This window comes from Penicillium verrucosum, assembly GCF_028828655.1.
Source record: "Penicillium verrucosum strain IBT 35672 chromosome Unknown utg000003l_segment0_segment0, whole genome shotgun sequence".
Lineage (NCBI taxonomy): Eukaryota > Fungi > Ascomycota > Eurotiomycetes > Eurotiales > Aspergillaceae > Penicillium > Penicillium verrucosum.
In genome coordinates, this window is record NW_026643212.1 from 2,029,574 (window position 1) to 2,054,955 (window position 25,382).

Genomic DNA, 25,382 nt, shown 5'->3' on the forward strand with positions numbered 1-25,382 from the left:
TCTTAGCTTCCTATATATACTCCGGCTTATTACTTCTCGCCGACTCGGAATCTATATTAGTAAAGATATATAATATAGGATATCTATTTTCTACGTTATTCTACGCCGCCGCTATATTAATCTAATTAATAGGGTCTAGTATACCGGCTAGATCTAGGTCCTTTAGATAATAATTAATTATAGTAGGAATATACGTAATAGCGGCCTCGTTTCTAAAAGAGATACTTATAATATAAGCGTAAGGCGCTTCCTTAAAACTTTCCTAGTCGATAAGTTATATATCGGTAGAACGCTATACTATACGCGATACGTCCGGCCCTATAAATAGATAGAACCCGATAATATTTACTAGACGCGTTAGGATAAGAATAAGATTATTATATATTAGAAGTAGGTTATTCGTAATATAACGTACGCTCGGTCTCGATTAAAATTTCGACTAGTTATAAGTTTCGGCCTTAATTATTAGATTATTCGGTCCTAGTAGTAGTAATTTATCCGGAGGCGTAACTATTTCGCTAAAGTAAAATCCTCTATACTTTAGGGTATTATATATAAGCTTCTTAGTAAGTAGCTAGATATATTTCTATAGCCGAGATCTAATAAGCGCGTAGTAATTAGAAAATACTATAATAAATAGTAATCTAAACGCCTATATAATAATAGGGTCGCTAATCGGCTAGCGATATAAGTTAATATCTCTATTTAAATCGAAGTCTATAGGCTATCTATTATATCGATTACGTTTAGCGACTATATTATATCCGATAATAAAGAATACTAGTATATCGGATAGTCGTTTCTTAGTAGGTAGCGTAATTAATCTACTATTAGTAGTAAATCTTACTTCGTTATAATATAGTAGCTTAGCCTAATATTACCGGCGATTAAGAGTCTATTAAGCGTTCCTATTTATCGTTATAATATAGTTAGCCTTATTATAGATAGTGTCTATATCTTTATAAAAGCCTTAATATAGTCTTAAGATCCTAATTAATATCGGCTTCTTTAGTATAATAAGAATAGCCGAAGGAAGTATATCTTAAAGAGGAAGGTATATTAAGAGAAGCGTATTAAAGAAGAATCGTTAAAGATACGATAAGATAAGATATAGGCGTAACGGAATAGGTAAATTTAAAGTATAATAAATCCGAAATAAAGCCTAGTAGGGCTTAAAGTAAAGGCTTAAAAGTAAAGTAAAGAAAAGTAAAAGATTAAAAATAATATAAAATCTTAATAACTCCTTAAAACTACTACTATTATATAGTATAACTTATCGTAATCCTATTATTTTTAGTTATTCGCTTACTACTTACTCTCGTATCTCTTAATAAGATAAGGAGTATATAATTGCGTATTAACGGCCGAACGCTAGATATCCTATACCGGCCTAAGATTCTTTCGATAAAATAGATAGTACCGTCGCTTTACGCGCCCTTAGATTCTCGATCCTATAATCTTCTCTATAATTTACTAATCTCCGCTATCCGCGGAGTCTATTAGAGATAAGATATCTAAACTAAATAGCTAATTATATAGGTCCTCGGTCGATAGGTACGGCTCTAGGTACTCGACCGATATAATAGAGTATATTATTTATAATAATAGTAAGGCTAGTTCGTACGTATTTATTAAGACCTTAGTAATCTTAAATAGTCCGGTCCTCTAATCGCTAAATTTATAATATATTTTACTAGGGACATTATACCTCTTATATAGCCTAATATATACTAGATCTCCTACCTTTAAGTCTAGTAGAATATAGTAGCTATTATATCGGGTCTTTATAATATATTATATATAACGAATAGCGTCCGTCGCGTCTAGACGATTAATAATATAGTCCTCTATAAGATTATTAATATTATTCGGACTTAGAGCGTTCGGCTAAAACCTAAATACGATCTTATTTAGGGTCTTTCCTATCGATATATTAAGGGAATTATTATATATACCGATAATCGCGGGAACTATATCTTCTTAGTTATTATATTAACTATCGTCGGTAATAAATCTTATTACGATTTTAATTATCTAATTTATATATTTACTTTATCTATCGCTCTATAGATACTACGCCGTTATTATCTATAGACGGGTATTAAGACGTTTAAAAATAGCCTACTATAAATCCGCGATAAATTTCTAATCCTAGTCTAAAATTATTTATATTAAGATACCCTATCCGGTCGTTATAAGAAAGTTTAATAGCCGTACTACCTATATCTCTATATTATCTGTATCCTTATCTAGTAGAATACCTAGCCTCTTAAATAGTTAATATATTACCGATATATATATATTATTATTATTAGCCGATATAGGTAGTATAATAATAAAGTCGATATAAATATATTAGAACGGTATTATTACTATTTTTATCGGATTTAGTAAATCCTAAGGCTTATATCTTAACGTCTAGTACGTTAAGTACTTTAGGTAATATAAAATATAACTATATAACTTTTTTACTAGATTCTTAATATAGTATTAACACTTTATCTAATAATATATATAATAAAACCCGAGATATTATAAGTTATTATAATTTTCCTAAAATATATCTAATTTTTTTATAATAGGAATATATAGCTATTTAGCCTTTTCTATATCGATAAAAAATAAGAGGTCGTCCCTCCTCCGGAAATAGAATATATTAGCCTTATTAGAATTAATACTATCTAGTTATTTTTAAATACGCGCGAATATTAGGTTTACTAGATATCCTTTCTAAATAGCTTCGGTATACGTTCTATCGATATAGATTATCGTAACGATAAATATATAAGTATCGAAATTAATAACCCTATTAAGTTTATCGTTGTCGCTATATTAGGTATCGTCGTATAGTAACTAAGAAAGGCTATTAGCGATAACGTTTAATTTCCTAAGATAATAATAGATTTTAAGGTTAAACTAGCTTAAGTATTATAACGCCTAAATTAACTGTTTATTTAGCTTATTAATAGAGGACGATCTAAGATTAGTATACCGCGCTATTTTGTAAGTAGCTAAATAATCTATATAGATAACGACTAGAAAATAATAGTCTTCGATTAAATAATACGTCTTCCGTACCGTCTAAACTAAATATACGACCTCGAGCTCTATAGGCTAGTAATTTTTCTTAGCCGATAATAATAACCTACTAAAGAATAAGATTAGCTTAATAGTTATTCGTAGGGGCGGCGCCGACGCCGTCTATTTCTTATCTTATTATAAATAGTACGCTATTACTACGAATCTATCTAAAGATATATCTAGATTATAGTATATATATTTAATCGTATTATAATAGGTATAGATACTCCTAGAATAGATAATCTCTTTTAAATCTAGGAATATCTTTATCTTAACTTCGGATAAGTTAAATATTATCTTCGCTAAAAAAGACCTTCGCTTTTACCCTTAAATAGACGTATTCTTTAATAGGCGCGTCTTCTTATCCGTTAATAGAGCGGCGATCTACGCGTATCTACTAATCTTATTATATAGATAACCGGTCGCGCCTAGAAAATACTCTAAATACGTTAGGTTTATTAGCGCCTTAATTCGCCGAATCGTATCGATCCTATCTTATAAGGTTATTAATCTAAAGCTATCTATATACTACCCTAATAGTCTAACGTCGGGAAATCCTAGAAATAATTTCTTAGGATTTAAGGTTACTATATTAGCGTATAGTATTATAAATAACTAATATAAGTAATAGAGATATTTAGCGAAGGTATACGACTACGTAATAATATTATCGATATATATCCTAACGAATTCTAAGTATCTTAGGATCTATTCCGTTTAGTATTATATATATATAGGATTATTATAGAAGCCTATTAGGGCTATAGTAAAAAATTCCTATCTATAATACGAATTAACTATTAATTTATACTAATTATCCGGATAGACTATTTATTAGTAGAAAAACTAAGTAGCGTCGACGACTATTAAATACTTTATACCTATAATAAATTTTAAGATATCCTTTTACCTTAGTAGTAGATATAAGTCTTTAATTATCTTTTAATTTAATCCTCGTAAGTCGACTACTACGCGTTCTTTTTACTTACCGTTAACGAACCGCTAAATAATGAATATAGGAAATCTAAATAGTATCAGTTTATCGGACTATACTATACGCTATTTCTTATAGAGCCTATCGAATACTTTATTAACTACCGCCTTATCTCTATCGCTAAGCGGATAGATCTTCGTCTACCTTTTACCCTTATAAGCGCCTAATTTTAGTAGTATACGAAGTAATTAGTCTTCTATTATTAAAGCCCTTCCGTACTCTTTAGAGAAGACGTTAGCGAATTTGTCTAATAATATATTAATTATAACCTTCTCCTCCGGCGTACGATAGAATATTATAATCCCGTTCGATATTATAAACTTATTTAGTTTTTTAGTTACTCCGGATACCCCGGGGCCTATAATCGTCCGCCTTTCTTCGGATTCTATAACTAAATCCCGACCGGTTATACTCCGGGTAATTGCTACCTCGTATATATTAAAATAAACCCGAAATACTTAAGTATACTTATATAGTTCGATATAACCGATATATATATATCGCGGTAATATATATTCGCGGTCCGAATCGTTTCTAACTAGAATTATACTAAAGGCGCTATTAACTAAGTAGGAGTAAAACCTACCTATATCGCGAAGCCTTTCCGTCGCTATATTATATTCCGGAACGAATAAATAGTCGCTATTTCGAAACGCCTCTTTTATCCCGACTTCGACTAGCTTTACTATATACGGGGGTACTACTACCTACTTTATCGTACGTACTCTTTACCGAATCGGTAGGTTAGTTACGATAACTCTAACCGGAATCTTTATATCCTTATAAGAGTAGAAGATTAGGACCGTATAAAGGATAAAGGTCCTTTTAAAGGTGAAATAGGAACTTGGGCGACATATATATTCATAGAAGTTTTGACACGTATATGAATCGTACGGGGTTCGTCACCCGATCGGTGCCGAGCCTTAGCACGCACATTTCCTTTTAATCTTAGGTCCCCCCGGGACCCCCTAAATTCTAGTAAGAATTAGTCTTAGTATATACAGCCTAATATACCTTTGTTCCTCCTCCTAAGCTAACGTATCTTACCCGGTTGATAGGCCTTATACCTAAAATAGTATATTCTTACAATTCTAATTCTTCTTCTTTAACTACCTAAGATACAATAGCTCTCTTAATCACCCGTAACAGCTCGCGTAATAATACCGAGGCGCTAGAGTATCCTACCTAAACCGATAGCGAATTGGGAATACTTCTATCTATAGAAGAATAAAAGGAAATACTAACTTAGGACCTATCTAAATAAACTACTAAAATAGCGGCGGAAAGCTCTCGTATTACCGATAAAACCCTTTAAAGCCTAGAAGAAAAGATTACGGAGTATAAAGCTAGAGTAGTATTATAAGAACGTATTCTCGCGGCCTAAAAAGCGATCGCGGAAAATAAAGAGAAACTTCGGGATTTCGGTTAAATAATAAAAAGATCTCGGAACTACCGCGATTTATCCGCGGAAAGTAAACCCTTCTAAAAAAAAGAGATTAAAAGAGATATTAGCTAATTTAAACTAGATTTCGGTATAAAATAAAGAGAGGACTAACTAAATAATCTTAAAGCGCTCTTTAAAGGGGCTCTAAAAAAATATATCTTAGGAACCTAAAAAATCCTCGCTACTATAAATTACTTATATACCTCCTATAAAAAAAAATAGACGTTTTATAAATAGAAATATCCCGAAGAGGTATCGGATTAGGACGTATTTAAAGAATAGACGAAGATACTTCTAAGAAACTCTTATAATATTATTACTAATATCCTTATCTAATTCTAAAAGATTATAATAAAACCTTACTAGGACCTTTATAATTTCGAAAACTATCTCGAATCGCTAGAGAATTACCTCCTAAACTAAAATAAGGAATAAAGAGCCTAGACCCTATTTATAAAACTATAGAAACCTCTTTAAGATATTATAATTATTACTAATAATAGTATTTTATCTATAAACCGGGACGAAATATTAAAACTAGTATCTATACTTTACTATATCTATTTTATATACTAGAGGCTAAGAAAGGACTCTTTAAATTATTATTACTAGGATAAGAAAAGATAGGGAAACTATACTAATTCGATATTAAATTACTCTTACGTTAAAACCTCGACTACCTAGGGTAGAGGATAACCTCGGGGCAGAGGGCAATCTAGGGGTTTTAGAATCCGAGGCTAGGGCCGGGGACGTAAATTAAATAATTAAGATAATTTATAAAGCTCTATAAATAATATATAGCCTAAAAAGGGAAACGGTACCGAAAAGATACTAAAAAGCGCCTATTTTATCTATAGAGATAAAAACTACTAGGCTTAAGATTACCCCTAAAAAACCTTAGTTTAATCTATTATCTAAATATTAAAAACTTAGGACTCTAGATAATTAGGAAAAGTCGAAGAGCTAGAGTAGATCCTAATATATTAGCTTAATACTTATTTATTAGGACTATAATACGCCTTTATATACCGATTACTATATATAATAGTATTAAAACGTACGCGGATCTAGATATTAGTATAAAATATAATATAGTTAGTAGAGAGTTCGCTAAAGAAAATAAATTATATACTATATCTTTTATATCTTTATTACTAAAGGGCGTAGCCCTAGAACGACTCCGTACCTATAGTATATACTAGGTACCTTTCGTAATTAGAGACTCTAGAGGGACTAAAAAGATAGTAAATCGATCCTATATCGGGATCGAGAGAGATTCTAGACTAGAAGGAAGCTTAGTACTTCTATCTAGGACGTTTATAAATAAATTTAATATAATTCTATATCCTAGTATAAATAAATAATAGTTCGGAATAAAGAGTTTCGAACTCTAAAACCCCTATAAATTTATAAAATAATTAAAAAATACTACCGTTATCTATATATTAGTTAAGATACTAGAAAAGGTCTAATTACTAGATAAAGACGCCGCTATATTAGATATAGATTAGGTACGAATACCCCTCGAATTAGAAGAGTTCCTTAATATATTTAACTACGAAAAAGCGGGTACCCTACTAAAGACTAAAATATCCGATTATACGATCGAACTTAAAAAAAAGAAAACCTCTTCTTATAGGCCGATTTACCTACTATCTAGAACTAAACTTAAAGAGTTATAGGCCTACCTAGTCGATAATATTAAAAAGGGGAGAATTCGCCTATTAAAGAGCCCTATAGACGCCCCTATCCTTTTTATCCTAAAGAAAGATAGAGGCCTATAGCTATATATAGACTATAGAGGGCTAAACTATATATCGGTTAAAAACTAATACCCTCTACCCCTTATTTTAGAGATTCTCGACTATTTTTTAAGAGCTTAGTTTTTTAATAAGATCGACGTTAAGGATACCTACTACCGGATTCGACTCTAGAAAGATAATAAATAAAAGACGGCTTTCCGAATAAGATATAGTTATTTTAAATATATAGTTATACTATTTAGATTATCTAATATACCCGCTATCTTTTAAAGCTATATCTATACCGCGCTAGTAGGGCTAGTTAATATAATATATATAGCTTATCTAGACGATATCCTAGTATTTACTAAGGATCGAGAATCCTATATAAAAGCCCTTCGATAAGTCTTCGAAAGGCTATAAAGAGCGGAACTCTATATAAAATTATTAAAATATACTTTCTATTAGAGAGAGGTCGAGTTCTTAGGATTTATTATAGATAGATTAGGGGTAAAAATAGACTAAAGCCGCGTTTACATAATTTAAGAATAAGAAGAACTAAAGAGCTATTATAATATCTAAATCTTCCTAGGATTTTATAATTTCTACCGCCGCTTTATAAAAAGATATTCTTAATTATCCCTACCCCTTACGTCTATAATAAAAGAAAGTAAAAATAGTAAAAAGCTAGGGTAAGTATAGTTAAACGCGACCGAATTATAGGCGTTTCAGTAGTTAAAACTTATCTTTTAGTTAGTATCCCTATTATATTATTTTAATCTAAAGAAGTATATTATATTAGAGACGGATACTTTAAATTAGGATATAAGAGGCGTACTCTTATAGCTAGATTCGGAGGGTCGGTAATATCTAGTAGCCTTCTAATTAAAGAAATTTTTAGGCCTAGAACTTAACTATACTACCCCGGATTAGGAGTTTTTCGCTATTATTTACTCTTTTTAATATTAGCGGTACTATCTAGATAGTAGTAAGTATCCTATTAAGATATTATTAAATTATACTAATTTATATATATTTATAACCTAGTAGAAACTTAATAGCCGATAGGTACGCTAGTATATATTCTTAATACCTTTTAACTTTATTATAAAGTATAGGCCTAGAAAAATAAACCCTATAAATAGGCTTTCTAGAATTCTAAATTCCGAATAAGTAATTATAGGAAAGGAATTAATTAGTCCGATTTAGAACTAAATTATAGACGAAAAGACCCCGGCTCTAGGAGAGACTAAAAGACTAGAGGCCCTAATAATCTAAAATATCGTAAGGACCTAAGATCTAAACGTAGATTAAGAGTATAAATCCTAAGGATATAACTCGATCGGATCGATAGTAAAATATATTGATACTAATATAGACCTATAGTCTAAATAGAGAGAGCTATATAACGAATTAGATATTCTATTCGATCTAAAGAATACTATAGTAATCTAGTCTATAAGTATAGCTATTATTATAGATACTCTCGAATAGATAGGAAAACTCTAATTAGATAATCTAGAAACGATCCGCCGGAAAGATAACGTATCGGCCTAGAAACCTAATAATAAAGACTAGTTAGTTAACGCCTTAGGATATCTTAGGTACCGAGGACGTCTATATATACTAAAGAAAAAAGGTATCTATTAAAAATTAATAATAATATATTATAATAACCCTATTATAGGCTATTTTAGGAGAGTAAGGACTAAGGAACTTCTTAGAAGAGATTTCTATTAGATTAACCTATAAGAAGATATAAAAAAATACGTAAAATCTTACGCGGTATATTAAACCGCTTAAACGCTAAGATATCGCCCTTTCGGTAAGCTCGAATTACTACCGATTCCCTCCCGGTTTTTTACTAAATTATTAATAGACTTTATTATAGGCTTACCTTAATCGATCTAGAAAAGAAAGATAATTAATATAATTTTAGTAATTATAGACTATTTTTTAAAATAGTGCCTTTTCTTCCTAGTTTTGACTACGATAGACGCTTCGGAATTAGCCGAGCTATTCTATTAAAGTATTAAACTATAATTCGGACTATTAAATAGTATTATATCCGACCGGGGATTAGTTTTTATAAGTAGGTTTTAGTTAAAATTATACTATATATCCTAGGTAAAACTAAGATATTTAATAGCGTTTTACCTCTAGACCGATAGTTAAATAGAGAGGATAAACTAAATACTCGAATACTATCTTCGGTACTTTATTAATAAGTAATAGAAGATATAGCCTATACTTCTACGTACCGCGGAATTCGCCTATAATAATACCGTTAATATAATAACTAGAATATCGCCTTTCTAAGCCCTATTAGGGTTTAATCTAAATTTTTAAATATACGCTAAGAATAGTAGCGTTAAAAGGGAGGTACCGGTAGCTTTAGTAAGAATTTAAAAGCTTATAGAGCTTTATAAAAAGCTATAAAAAGTATAGAGAATAATAACCGAAACGTAGGCGTTTTATTATAATAAGCGTTATAAAAAAATAATATTTAAGAAGAACGATCTAGTAGCTCTATTAATAAAAAACCTATAATTAAAAAAAGGTACTATAAAAAAACTATTATCTAGATAGATCGGACCTTTTAGAATCCTTAAATACGTCGGAAAATAGGCGTATCGCCTCCTACTTCCTAGCTAATATATAGCGATCTATAACGTTTTCCCTATCTCCCTACTTTAGCTATAGTATTAATAAGAGGGCGAATTAAAATAATTACTATTACTAGAACTAGCGGATAATAATAAATAAAAGATCGAAAAGATTAAGGATTACTATCGGTTCGAAGACGAATTATACTATCTAATAAAGTAGTACGGCTAGCTATTAGAATATAATTAATAGATACCCGAAAGCGTAATAGTAAATACGCTAAAAATTATATTAAAATATTAAAAAACTCTAGAAAAGAAGAAAACCTAAGGATAGCTATAGCCGCTAAATTAGAACCGGAACTAGCCCGCTATACCTATAGGTCTAGGGGAAACGTAGCTAGGTACGCTTCTAAGAATTATCCTATAGTATTAGATACCTAGGAATTATCCCGAGTAGCCTAGACTAATTTATATATATCCTCCCGGAAAGCGACTACCCTAATATACTAGCTACGCGCCGACTCCTTAGCTATATATAGACGAGGGTAATAACTAGTCTTATTTATAAGTTTCTTATACTTAATAGCGGTAATAGGAACGGGTAATAAAGAAATTACTAACGAACTATAGTCGGATACTTACTAGGAATAAGCGTCTTTAGTAGCCTAGAAATAGATTAGAATAAAATCCCGAAGATATAAAGGAAAATACTTTACTTAAGGTATATAAGTACTAGGAAGAGAGTAGGTATAATAGTAAGACTTTATAAAACTATTAAAACTCGCGATAAGATACTAAATATATATTATAACGCTAATAACTAGCTTATAAGGTAGCTATAATATAATCGCGGTATCCTAGTCGTTAATATTAGGCTTAGCGTCTTCGCTAAAGCTATTATTAGAGTTTATCTAAAAGTCCTAAATCTATAATAAGTACGCTAAAAGTTTATAGTAGTTCCTCTTAATATCTTTAAGGACCTAAGCGAGGTTAGTACGATTTAGTACTAAATCCTTATTAGAGTAGTCTAGAATACTTACTATCTTATAAGACTTATATAACCTATTATAGTATTAATAATTCTTTCTATTATATATCTTAGCGAAGTAGTAGATAATAAAGGGTCGAAGAGATACCGAATTAGTATCTATCTACTCGCGTATAGAAACGTATAGATATATTATATACTAGGTATACTAGCGTAAAATTAGAGAGCGTAGTTTATATAGCGAATAATAAATAAGAGGTATAATTACGATTAATTTATAAAATAATAATAAAAAAGTAGTAAAATATAAATCTAAAGGAGTAAGAAGATAGAGAGTTATAAAAGAAAAATAAATTAAAGGTTATTAACGCGATAGGGTCTAGATCGGATTCTATATAAAATAGGAAACTATAGATTAAATCTAAGAATATAAGTTATATCTTCTATTTCTATCTACTACCTACTAAAAGCTAAAAGCTAAAATCTAAAATAACGCTAATACGTAACCTTCTTACCTATAATTCGAAAAGCGGAATAGGAAAAGAATCTACTAGATCCTCTACTAAGTCCCTTAGAATAACGCCTAGTACTATAAGATCGAAGTATCCGATATATATATTTTAGATTACTACTAAAAGATTATATTTACCTTAGGTCTAAATAATAAAACTATTATCTTCTATCTAAAGATACTACCCTACTTCGGTATAAAACTATTTCTACTACTCTTCTGTCGAAAAAATAAGGAGGCGCGGAATAGGATTTAGATATATTATATAGCGACTAGCGAGATAATTATAATACTAAAATAGGTCGTTAGCGAATTATTACTAGGACGTATAATTTCTAAGAACCTACCTCGGCCTCTATAGAATCCTTCCGGTCTTTATCCGAAAACCTATAATCGGATTTATACGCTTTATAGGTAGTATCGAAGTCTTTAGTTAAATTAATAACCCTCTTACTTATCTCCCGGAGGTATATTATATCTTACGTATAATATCTATTTGTAGGTAATTAGTACTAGGCTACCTACTCTAAAATCGCGATTAATTCGACGCGATCTCCTTATATTCCCTCTAATAGAGGTTTATATATCGATTTCCGTTAATTATATTACTAGTATTTTTTAGAGTTAGCTTTATATAAGAAATACTAAATAGAAAATAGAACCGCGCTCGTTCCGGGGGTAAAACGAATAATTATTAAGCGAAGATAGCTTATATACTATATATTTTTTAAATAGATTCGATTTCTATAAATAGCGGGTATAGTAAAATCGATACTAAATATTAAGGATAGTTAGGAAATTAGGGTTCTCTACTATAAATATATCTATAGCTATATAGCCCTAATACTATAAAGATATAGTAAAATTAGATAAAGATTCGGAATTATTCTAATTATAGCTCCTTTATTATAGAGTACTACTAATATCTCCCTAATACTTTATAGCTATAATCTATTTTCGGATATAGATATCCTTATAGGAGAAGGGGGAATAATTATAAAGGATAAAGGTCCTTTTAAAGATAAAATAGGAACTTAGGCGATATATATATTTATAGAAGTTTTAACACGTATATAAATCGTACGGGGTTCGTCACCCGATCGGTGCCGAGCCTTAGCACGTACATTTCCTTTTAATCTTAGGTCCCCCGGGACCCCTAAATTCTGGCAAGAATTAGTCTTGGCACACACAGCCCAATATACCTTTGTTCCTCCTCCCAAGCCAACGTATCTTACCCGGTTGACAGGCCTTACACCTGAAACAGTATATTCTTACAGACCGATAGCTATATATCGAAGGTAATACGCTTTATAGCGATAATATTTATATCTAATAGAAGTTTAGGCCTAAGGTTATCGATAATATATATCTCCCTCTTAAAGTATACTATAACACTTTTTTTATCGCGGCTACTTATAATATAGACGTTGACTATAATATATTCGGCTATTAGAAAACGCTAGGAACCGATTCCTTTTATCTTAATCGGAGTATCTAGCCTTTTAATATCCGGTTTCTAAATCTTATTTATAACTATAGACCTATCAATTAATATTATAAAATAGCTAGTATCGTATATAATATCGATTAACGGGCGGTTAAGATTTAACTTAGTCTATAGAACTATATAGCTCTATAAGCGATAGTCTTATCCCGTACTTATCGCTGGCTTAGTAGCTAATTAAATAACCTTAATAGAACTAATATATACCTTATCGCTATCCTCCTATAATAAGACCTCTTTCTTTATATTATCGTCCTCCGATTCGCTATTCGCTATATAATAGTACTTATAATCTAACTCCGATAACCGATCGTTCTTACTATTATCGTCTATTAAAAAGTTATCCGGGGCCGTAAGTCTCGCCTTCTCCGTTTTTATATATCGAGATAGATTTAGTTATAGGCTAACGCGATTATTTCGCGCTTCGCGATAGCGCGTCTTATCCTATAATTTAACTAGTCTATCCCTATTCGCCTTAGACTTAGACTCCTTTATATCCCGCTATAGCGAGCGGTACCGCCTAGGCTTATTTTTACGCTAACTTCTAGACGAGCCTCCGTTCGATTATAACTCTCTATAATAAGCGAACTATTATAACTTAACGTTATTAATATAACGTATAAATAACGTTATTATTATCTTCTCGTCCGGCCTTATAAGCTATATCTATAAGGGAGTCGCTATTTTATTAAACGCTAATATCGCCTACGTCTCTACTATAGGGGCCGTCCTAGAATTACTATCTAGAATAATAACTTTCTAAAAGAACTTATTAGGATTATATCTTATATATATATTATAAAGCGTATACTCTAAGGCGTAGAACTCCCTTAATATATCGCTTATAGGGACGCGGAATCTTTTACTAAGGCTATCGTACTAGTTCTTTATATTCGTAATTATATAAAGCTTCCTTCGTTCGGCCGCGTCCGTTTCGTTCTCGTACTATAACGCCGCTATACCTAAAAGGTACTAATAAAATACCTTTATTATTAATTTAGGTCGGTAAGTCGGCTTTATAATCCTAGCTATATTAATAAAATTAGTTATATTATAATATACTCTCTATCTATCTAGAACTTCGGAAAATAGTAGCGCTATATCTAGATCGAAATAGCCTAGGTCTCTTATATAAAATCTTTCTAGCGATTCCGACGACTCCGACTAGGATCTTTAAGTCTTCGAACTTCTTCTTTAGCGATTCCTAGATCTATAGTCCCGCGATTTATAGTCGCGATTATTATAATTACTATCGCTAGAAGAGCCCGGATCGCTATTATTTAGTATATAAATACGCTATCTATTTATATCTCTTAGCGAGATATTATATAATCGTCCGTCTATATATCTAGATCGCCGCGAACTAGCTATTAATTACTAGCTTAATTAATTAATAGTTCTTTATATAGACTATAACTAATCCTTTAGTATCGCTAATTCGTCTATAGGATACTATTATAGATATTATATATATTAAGATAGGTATATCGGGTATAGCGTAGGAAAACCTTATAGCGATAATAGCGGCTAAAAGCGTATTATCGGCGATCTTTAAAGATATAAGTATATAAATTCCGGTAAATATAGTACTATAACCGGAGGCGTTATAGCGGATATAGTCGCCTCTAGGGCCGACCGCTATAATAACTCGGGTAATATAACTCTTAGTATATTCGTTTCTATTAGCTACCCTACCGCTTAACGCGGGGCTATAGTAGCCGGAACGTTAATACTAGTAGACGCGCTCGATATAGGCGGTATCTTATCTTCCTTAGTCTAGGGGTACGAAAAAGAACGTAAACGAGACCTATATCTAGTTAAAACTAGCCTATTAATAAACCTAATAGGTAATCTTAGTAGTACTATCGGGGACGGATTTAATAGTATAGCTAGAACGTTAACCTCGCTATAAACTAAGTCTATAACGGGTATATTAATATATATAGCCGGAGTATCGACCTCGCTACTAACCTCCGAACGCCGAGCTTTATCCTCGGCGTAGAACTATTTTAATAGCCGACGGACTACTAGCGGATTAACTACCTAATTAGGTAGGTAGCGTTAGTTAGTAACCCTCGTCGACCTTATAACGCGTTAATTCTAACTAGTATAGCCGACGGTCGTGGAAAATTGCTCTAATAACGATAACGCCTCCGCCGAAACGCGAAAATTAGGATAGTCTTTATAATAGTTAGCTAATTGCCTACCGCGGACGTACTAGCTATTAGTGGATAATAACTACGTCTACGGTATTTATTGTCCGCGTTACGTAATCCGAACGTCGAGAAACGCTAAAGAGCGTCGACGACGACGTACCGTGACGTCGCCGCCGACGATCGGTTTTAGAGAAAAGAAAAAGATAATAACCTCGGGGAAGAGCTTTAAAGATAAAAAAACGATGTTATCCTTCTTTTCCCTATAATAGACGTGTTTGGACGTGCTACCATTTGTAAGGGGAAGTGGCAAAAGGATGTCATTCCTAACTACCTATGTAGTGGCTATTAGACTAGCTAAAGCGGTGAGACAGGTCATATGACCTTGCCCCGTAACAAATATGTACAACGAGAACACAAGGCGTCAGGTTGTCGTCATGGTTGCAACAAACTCAGTTGCCAACGACATCACTATCAAGGCCACGGATATTTCCCGAAAGATCTTCCCGGATTCGTAAGCTCGGATCATACCCGTCCATGCGGTGTATATTGAGAAGCAAGTTGTGGAAAGGGCATATTTCAAGATCGCGAATCAGTCTTCACCCGATCATTCCGGCAAATCTGTTAATGACCTTAGTTCTGACCTCGCTATGTAAGATCCTGCTTCTGACGAAACTGTTCAAGATCATACACTCATCCCACCCGATGAGTCGTCTGGTCACAATGAGAACCCCGCCGACGAGGAAATGCCTGAATGCAACGAGGTCGATGACATGGATGCCATCGTCGCTGATTTCTACACCGCTGCCGAATGTGTGAACGAACTGACCCAATACTACTCTCTCACCAGGCCCGACACTGTTTCTTCGTTCGAAGGTGTGTCGGACCCGAGACTTAAGGAAATCCGCACGTCCCTCGGTGCAGCCATGCTCGGTGTGGCAGGAAAGATCCCAGGTAGCCCATGGGCTTAGCCACCCTTGATCTAGGTCCATACCACGATTTTGACGCTTTCTGGAAAGATCGTCAGTATAGAATCGAGGCAGAGGACGAGGCAGCATTTCAGAAAGCGTGTCGGCGCATGAAACGAGACGCACTAGGGATCGCACACATTGTATCTAAATCACTGCTGGCAATATGAACCAATGAGAGAGTTATGTGCCGGTGGCAAAGTCAGTCGCCCGTAGATGTCTGAGGAATGCTGCCATAAGGCCTGCCGTGCTCATTCGTTCCAAAAGTGACAATTGTACCTGTTGGTAGAAAGGGTCTTCATCTTTATCGTCGGACGAGTGCGGTCCGAGCTGTCGACTGTCTCCGAAGAGGCCAAAGCTGATCGGGTCGAACCAGGCAAAGGTGGCATGCAGATCAGTCTCACGGATCATCGAGGCCTCGTCAATAGCGACAAACGAGGGATGTAAATATATGAGAATCGTTGGCGCAGTGATCACTGCAGGTGATTAATTGAAGCTTGCCGATGCTTAAAGATGTCTGAATACCTAGATTATAAGGTTAATCAAATCAATGCCTTCTAAAATGATATTGGGACTTCTAAAAGTAAATTGAATCTGAAGTGAATCTGAACTTCTGAAGTGAATCTGAAGTAGTGAATCTGATTGTATTATAGAGAGGGTAGTTAAAGAAGAAAGAATTCAAAATCATAACTATACACTAAATTCAATTAGGAAGAAAATTGGCTGATCTCTTAGCTGCTAGTTTGAGCGCTTGGCACGGGCGGCACGGCTACTATACAAATTGAAATTAGCGTATGTTTCAAAAAGGCAGTGATAAAAATGAATGACAGAGTTATATAACTAACTAACCAGTTAACAAACTACCTGTGGCATACTTAATCATCAAACGACGGATGATACGCGGTTTCCGATCCAGAGGATAAGGCCCAGCGCCTCGCATCATGGAACATGGATCAATCCATATAAAGTCAATTCGAATGCTCTCATTCTCGATGTTCCTTAGACAACTGAAGAGTGCATAGGTACATCGTTCGCAAATGCAGGAAACCGCAAATTTGTCCTAGACCTTACTCGCAAGCTTGTTCGCGCCAGTCTCTCTGAACCCAAAGACATTGTTATCTTCAGATATAAGGCACAGTGGCGTCTCCACATCAAGGATCTACACGAACTCGCACGGAGCGAGCCAGGTGTAGCTTGGAATAGCGTTCGAGCTTTCAAGATCGACGCTATCCAGGGTAACGAAGCGGACATCGTTACCTTTGATTATGTGCGTACCGGGAAGCAGTACGGTTTCATGGGTGCTTTCCGCCGTTTGAACGTTTACGGGTGACTAAGTATGCCAAACTCTGTCATTGGTACCTCACCGCCCTTTTATCACCGCCTTTTGAAACAAACATACGCTAATTTCAATTTGTATACAACAGTCCTCTCTACAATACATAACTATGTATGATTCAATTCAGATTCAATTCAAATTCAATCTACTTCAGTAGAAATACTGGAAGGTTGTTGGTCGCTTGGCACGGCTAGTTGAAGAAGGAAGAATTCAAGATCATAGCTACATATATACATGATCAATACAATACGCTAACTAAGTTGTTTCAAAAAGAGTGAGGATAACCAATGACAGAGTTATGTGCCGGTGGCATATTTAATCGCCCGTACCCTCTTCCGTTTTCCACCCCTTCGCCAGCTCTGAATCCTTAGGCGCGCGCTAAGCGGGCGCTGATGGAGATGGAGGATTCACTTGACCCCGTCGATAACGATACTCCTGCTACTGGTGATACTGCGGATCGTATTGCTGCCTGGCAGGCTAACATACCCGAGCTCGGCCACAATAGCGATCGTGACGATGACCAAATCGACGACCCTGCCGAGCGCAATGATCAATGGTATAAACGCACAGCATTTGATCACCCCAGGGTACCGAAGAGGACAATTGACCTATTACGATCTGCTATCATACGCTAGATCACATGTCAGATTTGTTTGCTTTGTACGGGCGACTAAGTATGCCACCGGGGCACAACTATCTCATTGGATACGACCTGACGGCGATTCTCACCGCCCCTCCCTCGAAGCATACATGTTAATTTTGATCTAGTTATAAACTAATTTCAATTTCAATTATTTTTATGCATTTATACCTTAATCGCTCTGATTATTCTAGTCCTATAGAGTAGATGAGATTATGAAGACATATAAAGTAATATTGTGGTGGTTTTATATAAAGGTAATAGAGGGAGAGTGAGGGAGAGAGCTGATTGCCTATAGAGGTATTGATGGTTAAGGTATATATATAGCGGCCTAAGGCTATAATAATAACAACCTTTGAATTTAATATATTTGTTATGATAGTAGCCTTAGGCCTTTACACTTATGCCTTGGGCATCAAACCCTTAAGTAGGTCGGTAGATCATACCTACCTCTCACCCTCCACACTTTCTAAGCTTAACTTTGTATGGTATCTAGATAAGTATATTTATATCCAATAGTTAACAAATTAGTTTTTGTATGGTGAGAGTGGATCTGAAATACTGCCAAGCAATATAAACCAATGAGAAAGTTGTGTTCCGGTGGCGTATTTGGTCCCCCGTAGCTTTGTTTGCTTTGCTTATTTGTTAGGTTGGGGTGTGCATTGTCTATGGGCGACTATAGAGACTACTGTCACATAACTCTCTCATTGGCTAGTTCCTTACAGCCTATTTTATCACCGCCTTCTTTATTTTAATTTCAACTTCTCTTTTACACCTATATACATGTACGACTAACCATTGACCTTAGGTTTCCTTCTAAATTTCATTGTTGGGAAAATATGGTATTAGGCATACCGTATATAAGCATACACTAACATCTTACTAGATCTTCTTTTTTGGATATTCTTCTTAGGGTCTTTTTAGTTGTCTTTTTGGTTGTCTTTTTATATATCTTTTCTAAGACATTAGAAGGCATCATCCGGGTTCAATATTACTACTACATATGTAACTAATTCCGAGGTTTGCCAGGCAATATAAACCAATGAGAGAGTTATGTGACTGTGATCCCTATAGTCGCCCGTAATTGTCCCCACCTTTAGTATTTCGAATGAAGTACTTTCTTGCTTTGCCCTTGCTTTGCTTGTAGACCTGGCTCGTCACATAGCCTAGTTCGAAATATTAATTTCCCCCTTCCATATGCGAACAACTGCATTTGGCTGCTCTTGCTCAGCGAGCACCTGGGCAAGTCTAACTTATGTAATAGTCAGGTGATGCCTGATGATTATGTAATACTCGGGGGCGTCCACGGGTGCTCAGTTCTACTTAGTGAGCAAAAAGCGGCAAGGCCTGAGCACTAAAGCGGAAAGGGAACACCAAGAAGTCATGTGTTTGGGCATCCATGGATGGGGCAGACTCTGAGTCAGCAGCACGTGGAATGTATTTTGTTGCCTCAGGCAGAGAAAGCAAAAACAAAAGTCAATGACAACTTTGCCGATCGTTCCATAAATTACCTCGTACCAAATCAAACTCTTTGAAAATAAAATCCCTGATCAAATATACCACGTTTCCACTATTTCATGCTAAATCCATGTTCGTGAGGCACGGTATGCATGGATTCGCTGAGCTGGATGGATTCATTCGACAGCCATCCGCATGCGGGGCCGTCACAGTCCACTCGATGCAAAGAATATCGCAGGATATGGATATGCGGGGCGCAACCGACTTTGCCTGAGTGGGTTTAAGTACATTCTGAGACTCCAATAACTTGGCAAGCTAAGCTCCTGGCCCCCACCCCCCTTTGGAAAAGAGTGCGGATTCGGGATGTCCGTGGAGTCTTGATATCAAAAGAAGGAAAAAAGAGGAAAAAAGGCGCACACCCTTTGTATATTGACTGGATGTACTGGCAAAAATCAGTACCATGGACTTCAAGTCTCGATCTTCAAGCCCAATGGTCTGGATCCAAGTTCCCTGATAACTCAGGTACTTTGACTTCATCAGGGCCTAAACACTGTGTCCCTTGGCACACCTTACCGCAAGCCACGGCTTCGGCTGACAATCTGCCTATTGCGACTGTTGCTTGGCTCTAGCAACGTCATATTACTACATTTAGCCTGGTTGATTTGGTTGATTTTATTTTACTTTCCGGATGTCAAAGAGTTCCACTCGAGGTCAGAAATGACGGTATTCTCCAGATACCCAAAATTAATAGATTACCATGCAGATGCGATCGCGCCATAGAGTACATGGTATTCTACTATACTTCGAGATTTTTTTTTTTTTTTTTACCTTTTTTTTCTTTTTTCGTTTCTTTTCCTTTTCTACATTTCATCTCTCTCCTCTATCTCTTCCTTTGCATCTCTTCTTTTTCTCACTCTTCCATCTGAGTTGAGAATTGCTTGCAGTTCAGGGAATACTACCTCAGGTACCCGCATTTGCCCTAATCCGTCCAGCTCTGATCGCTTCACCTTCCAACACGCCGATCACCCCCATAATTCAATCATTCGAATGTAAGTGTCTAACCGGCGCATCCGTCCAAAAAGAAGAGAGAGAGAAAAAAAAGGTCAATCACAGAAAAAGAACACCACTGCTTATACGCGACCAGTCTGCTATCAATTATCTTCTTGAGGAGCATTACATGCATCTGCAAATCTTCAACTCTCCTCTCGACTCCACCGAGTTCCGACAAGCGCGGTTCGTCCGCTCTTCAGAATAAATAAAGAATGGCTGTTCCAAATGGATCGCCAAATCCTGTCAGCTGGGACCATGACCGGGACCACAACAGCCTCGAGCTGTCCGACAAATCCGAGCAGGAGCCCAAGCTGAAGGACTTCGACATTGAGGGCCAGGGCCGCCGTGGCTCGCAGCATAATGTCACTGCTCTCGACGCATCCTCAACCACAGAAAGCATCGGTCGCCAGATTGAGATGGAGTCCGAGAACACAATCAAATACCGCACGTGTAGTTGGCAAAAGGTGCGCTTCGATTAGACCCGATAAGGAAGTTTAGGCCTAATTGACTGATATTTTATATTTTGAATAGACTGCGGCATTGCTTTTCTCGGAGTACATCTGTCTGGCTATCATGTCCTTTCCCTGGTCATACTCCATTCTGGGTCTGGTTCCCGGTTTGATCTTGACCGTGGTTATTGCCGGCATTGTCCTGTACACTTCGCTGATTACCTGGTATGATACCCCGTTCAATGACTGCGACCCCGTAGTAAGCCTCGGTGCTAATGTCTAGATAGGAGATTCTGTCTGCGACACCCCGAAGTCCGCGACGTGTGCGACATCGGTCAGTATCTGTTCTGGGACTCCAAGATTGCGTGGTGGGCCACGGCAGTCATGTTCCTCCTGAACAACACTTTCATCCAGGGCCTGCACTGCGTGGTGGGTGCCGAGTACTTGAACACGATGTCCAACGGCGCAGTCTGCACAGTCGTCTTCTCGTTCATTGTCGCCATCATTTCCTGGTGTTTCTCGCTTCCTCGCACATTCAGTACGCTATCTAAAGTCGCAACCCTCTCTGCATTCTTCACCTTCATCTCTGTTGTCCTGGCTGCCGTGTTCGCCTCTATCGAAGACCACCCAGCAGGATACTCGGCGGCACAGGGAGAACCCATTGTGCTCGCCATTCCTGCCAAGGGCACATCATTTGTGAAAGGCATGAATGCCTTTTTGAATATCAGCTACACCTTCATTGGCCAAATCACCCTCCCCAGTTTCATCGCTGAAATGAAGGAGCCCCGCGATTTCTGGAAGTCCGTCACAGCTGTGACGATCGCTGAGATAATCGTCTTCAGCGTTGTCGGCGCAGTCACCTACAACTACGTCGGTAACCAGTACATGGTTGCGCCGGCCTTCGGCTCCATCGGCGATGACATGTTCAAGAAGGTCTCCTTCTCGTTCATGATCCCGACTATCATTTTCCTGGGCGTATTGTACGCCTCCGTCTCAGCCCGTTTCATCTTCTTCCGCCTGTTCGAGGGCACCCGCCATAAGGGCAACAACACTGTTGTTGGCTGGGCTGCTTGGGGTGGAATTCTTGCCACGCTTTGGCTTGCCGCCTTTATCATTGCCGAGGTCATTCCCTTTTTCTCCGACTTGTTGTCTATTATGAGCGCCCTCTTTGATTCTTTCTTCGGATTCATTTTCTGGGGTGTGGCTTATATCCGCATGCGCGCTGAAGACCACGGACCTCGTTTCTTTATGATCCGTGGAATTAGGGGCTGGCTTGGATTCATTTTTAATGTCTTCTTAATTCTCGTTGGTTTCTTCTTTTTGGGTCCTGGAACATACGTAAGTGATAACCCCTGTCTGGACTGGCTTGCTCTTGTTCTTTCTTCTCGTGCTAATACATATTCCTCCTAGGCCGCTGTTATGTCCGTCGTTACCAGCTACGCGGACGGCACTGTCGGCGGTGTTTTTACCTGTGCCAGCAATGCACTGTAAACTTCCCGCAGGGCGGGGAGTTTGTATCATTTTTTTTCATCTTCATCTTCGCATTTGGATCTCTTGTGCACGTTGTTTTCGACCTACCGGGTCATAGACTAGACATCGGTGGCTTATAAGTTATGACTGATGACCGAAAAGCAAAGTGGCGGATAATTTTGGATTACACATACCACTTAAGCACCTTTGGGGTGTGATGAATAGTTTGTCTTTCCTTTTCAGATGGATACGGATCCTGTCGCAGGCTTTCAATTGCTGTGTATAGCTTGACGGAAAGCCTCGATCTTGAGGCTTGCTCCCCTATATGTATATTTTTATCCCCGCATTCTCTAATGCAGTTGTCAGGTTCTAGTTGAATACCGGTGATTGGCTTGGGGGTCGCAGTTTGGCTCTCCGGGTATGATTTGCCATCGCCGCGGCAATACTCCGATGGCCTTTTGGTCTACCAATCAATGTAGCCATGTACCTGACTGCAGGAACGCAATCGCTTTCGATGGAGAACACAAACGAGAATTCTCCCATGATTTATACAATTGCTAACAGATTCTACGTGGAAATAGGCCAATGATATAGTCAGGCTCTAAGAGCTATATATATGTATCGCCATCGGCTTCCTGTAGAACGTCCGAATCGGGCAACGAGCTACTCCCCGATCGCCTATCGCCACGTGACTTTCCCGCGATGCTTCCCCGACGGCGGATTGGTGAGTTATTGTGGTTCATTTATTTCTCTTTTCTTCTTTTCTTTCGTCAATTCAATTACTCTGGCATTGATTCACCATGTCAAGCGTCCGTATTCTCACACGAGGTGTTGACCTCGCGGCGGCGAGGGCCGCCACCCTCAACCTTCCCCGCGTCTCTATCGGCTCCACCGTACTTCGGCGGGAGCTCTCCTCCGCGGCTATTGTGCGACCAACAGTCTGTCAGCCATTGAAAGCCAATGCGCCAGTCACGGCCGTAGCTTCGCGTGCTGTAAACCAGGCTGTGCGCTATGCCTCTAACTCGAGCGAGCCCCTCGGCAAGACACAGCTCTATGACTTGCACGTGGAGCATGGTGCTAAGATGGTACCCTTCGCCGGGTTCGATATGCCTTTGCAATACGCAGATCTGAGCCATGTGGAAAGCCACATGTGGACTCGCGAGAAGGCCAGTCTTTTTGATGTGAGCCACATGTAAGTCAACCGCTTCCGAGCCAAAACAAACGCCACAATGGCTAACCAAGTTCCCCGTCTATAGGGTCCAGCATCAACTTAGCGGCCCCGGGGCTATTGATCTCCTGAAGAAGGTGACTCCTTCCTCGGTAGACAAGCTCGCCCCCAACACCTCCACCCTCTCTTGCCTTCTTGAAGAAGGCACCGGCGGCATGGTCGACGACTGCGTTATCACCCGCCGCAGCGAAGACACCTTCTACTTCGTCACAAACGCCGGCCGCCGCACAGAGGATCTGGCCTTCCTAACAGCCGAGATCGAAGCCTACCGCTCCAAGCATGGCGCCGACAGCCTCAAGTGGGAAATCCTCGGAGACCGCGCGCTGGTCGCGCTCCAAGGACCCCTTGCCGCCTCCGTCCTCCAGCCCCTCATCAACACCGCAAACACCCCGGCCTCTGAAACCGACCTGAGCACCCTCTACTTCGGCAATTGCCGCGAGCTGTACCTCACCCTACCCGACGGCAGCGCAACCGCCCACCCTCTCCTCATCACCCGCACCGGCTACACCGGCGAAGACGGCTTCGAGATCTCCATCCCAACTTCCGGCGCCGAATCCCTCCCCCGACAAGTCACCGAGCTCCTCCTCGCCGACAGCAGCAAATCCCGTCTCGCCGGTCTGGCAGCCCGTGACTCTCTCCGTCTTGAGGCAGGCATGTGTCTCTACGGCCACGATATCTCCACCTCGCAGACTCCACCCGCCGCGGCCCTTGGCTGGGTCGTTGCCCGTGATCGTCGCGACCCTGCCACTGCTACCTTCAACGGTGCATCCGTTATCCTTTCCCAACTCGCCAGCCCGAAGACTATGTCCCAGCGTCGCGTCGGACTGTCTGTTGAGAAGGGGCCCCCTGCTCGTGAGGGCGCTCTCGTCGTGGACATCTCTGACCCAGCGAACCCCGTTGAGGTTGGCGTTGTCACCTCCGGTCTGCCGAGTCCGTCGCTTAGTGGTGCTAATATTGCTATGGGATATGTCAAGCAAGGGCTTCACAAGAAGGGTACCGAGTTGGCTGTTAAGGTCCGCAATAAGGTCCGCAAGGCTACTGTCGTCGGTATGCCTTGGATTGAGAGCAAGTTCCATCGTCCTCAGTAAAGGATAGATGGTCTGATGGTCTATTCTTCTTCTTTTTGGTTCTTGGTTTGTTCTGTTCGGTTGTGTTCCTTTCTGAAATGGAGGGTCCCTACTTGTGCGAAAGACTAGCGTTTCGATGATTCTTATTACTTGGCCTTTGTAAATATGTTTCCGATTTTATGACTGATATTTAGTATATCAAAAGACTTTCTGATTTCACATTTTGATTATATGCTAGCTCTGCTCGCGCAAATATGTTCTTTTAGCACGGGATCTTGATGCACGTAGATCTCTGCGTTGGTATAGAGGAGGGATATATGGAGGTTATGAATCTCTCTACCGCCATGGAGCCCTTTATATATTCCATGGGGACAAAGAGAGAGAGGTCTGACTTGCGGGTAAACAAGAAAAATTCGTTGCCTGGATGCCTTGATGCCTGTGCATCAGATATACTCAAAACCTACTTGAAATTCTGAGTTGGAAGCAAGAATTATGTGTTCAACAAACAAATGATACTATAGGGATAAACTACTTACCAAATGCAGAGGCTGAGGAAGCAGGTACCTCCAGGGTTACAAGGCATCACAGCCCCAAATCAACGTATCAAACTCCCTGTATCCACATGATACGCTTCGATCCAAGACCATCAAAATCACCAAACTGTCCACCCTCGCCAACACTGGCCCATCT

General features: G+C 37.9%; 4 protein-coding genes across 4 annotated transcripts; all 4 read left to right on the forward strand.

Moving 5' to 3' along the window:
* Window positions 1–15,427: 15,427 nt before the first annotated feature.
* On the forward strand, window positions 15,428–15,997 carry N7516_008454 (uncharacterized protein; the record flags this gene model as incomplete). The annotated part of the gene is made up of 3 exons (XM_057221173.1): window positions 15,428–15,540; window positions 15,598–15,662; window positions 15,711–15,997. 3 exons carry the CDS (start codon window positions 15,428–15,430, stop codon window positions 15,995–15,997), a joined length of 465 nt encoding a protein of 154 aa, XP_057071445.1.
* A 4,376-nt stretch (window positions 15,998–20,373) lies between these two features.
* On the forward strand, window positions 20,374–20,683 carry N7516_008455 (uncharacterized protein; the record flags this gene model as incomplete). Its single annotated transcript, XM_057221174.1, has 2 exons — window positions 20,374–20,477; window positions 20,548–20,683. Coding segments are annotated over 2 exons (240 nt in total), but the record flags the coding sequence as incomplete, so codon positions are not given.
* A 7-nt stretch (window positions 20,684–20,690) lies between these two features.
* On the forward strand, window positions 20,691–22,418 carry N7516_008456 (putative neutral amino acid permease; the record flags this gene model as incomplete). The annotated part of the gene is made up of 4 exons (XM_057221175.1): window positions 20,691–20,942; window positions 21,010–21,152; window positions 21,215–22,265; window positions 22,338–22,418. The coding sequence occupies 4 exons, from the start codon at window positions 20,691–20,693 to the stop codon at window positions 22,416–22,418; spliced, it is 1,527 nt and encodes a 508-aa protein (XP_057071447.1).
* Window positions 22,419–23,197: 779 nt separating this feature from the next.
* Window positions 23,198–24,713, forward strand: N7516_008457 (glycine decarboxylase subunit T; the record flags this gene model as incomplete). The annotated part of the gene is made up of 2 exons (XM_057221176.1): window positions 23,198–23,589; window positions 23,654–24,713. The coding sequence occupies 2 exons, from the start codon at window positions 23,198–23,200 to the stop codon at window positions 24,711–24,713; spliced, it is 1,452 nt and encodes a 483-aa protein (XP_057071448.1).
* Window positions 24,714–25,382: the final 669 nt, after the last annotated feature.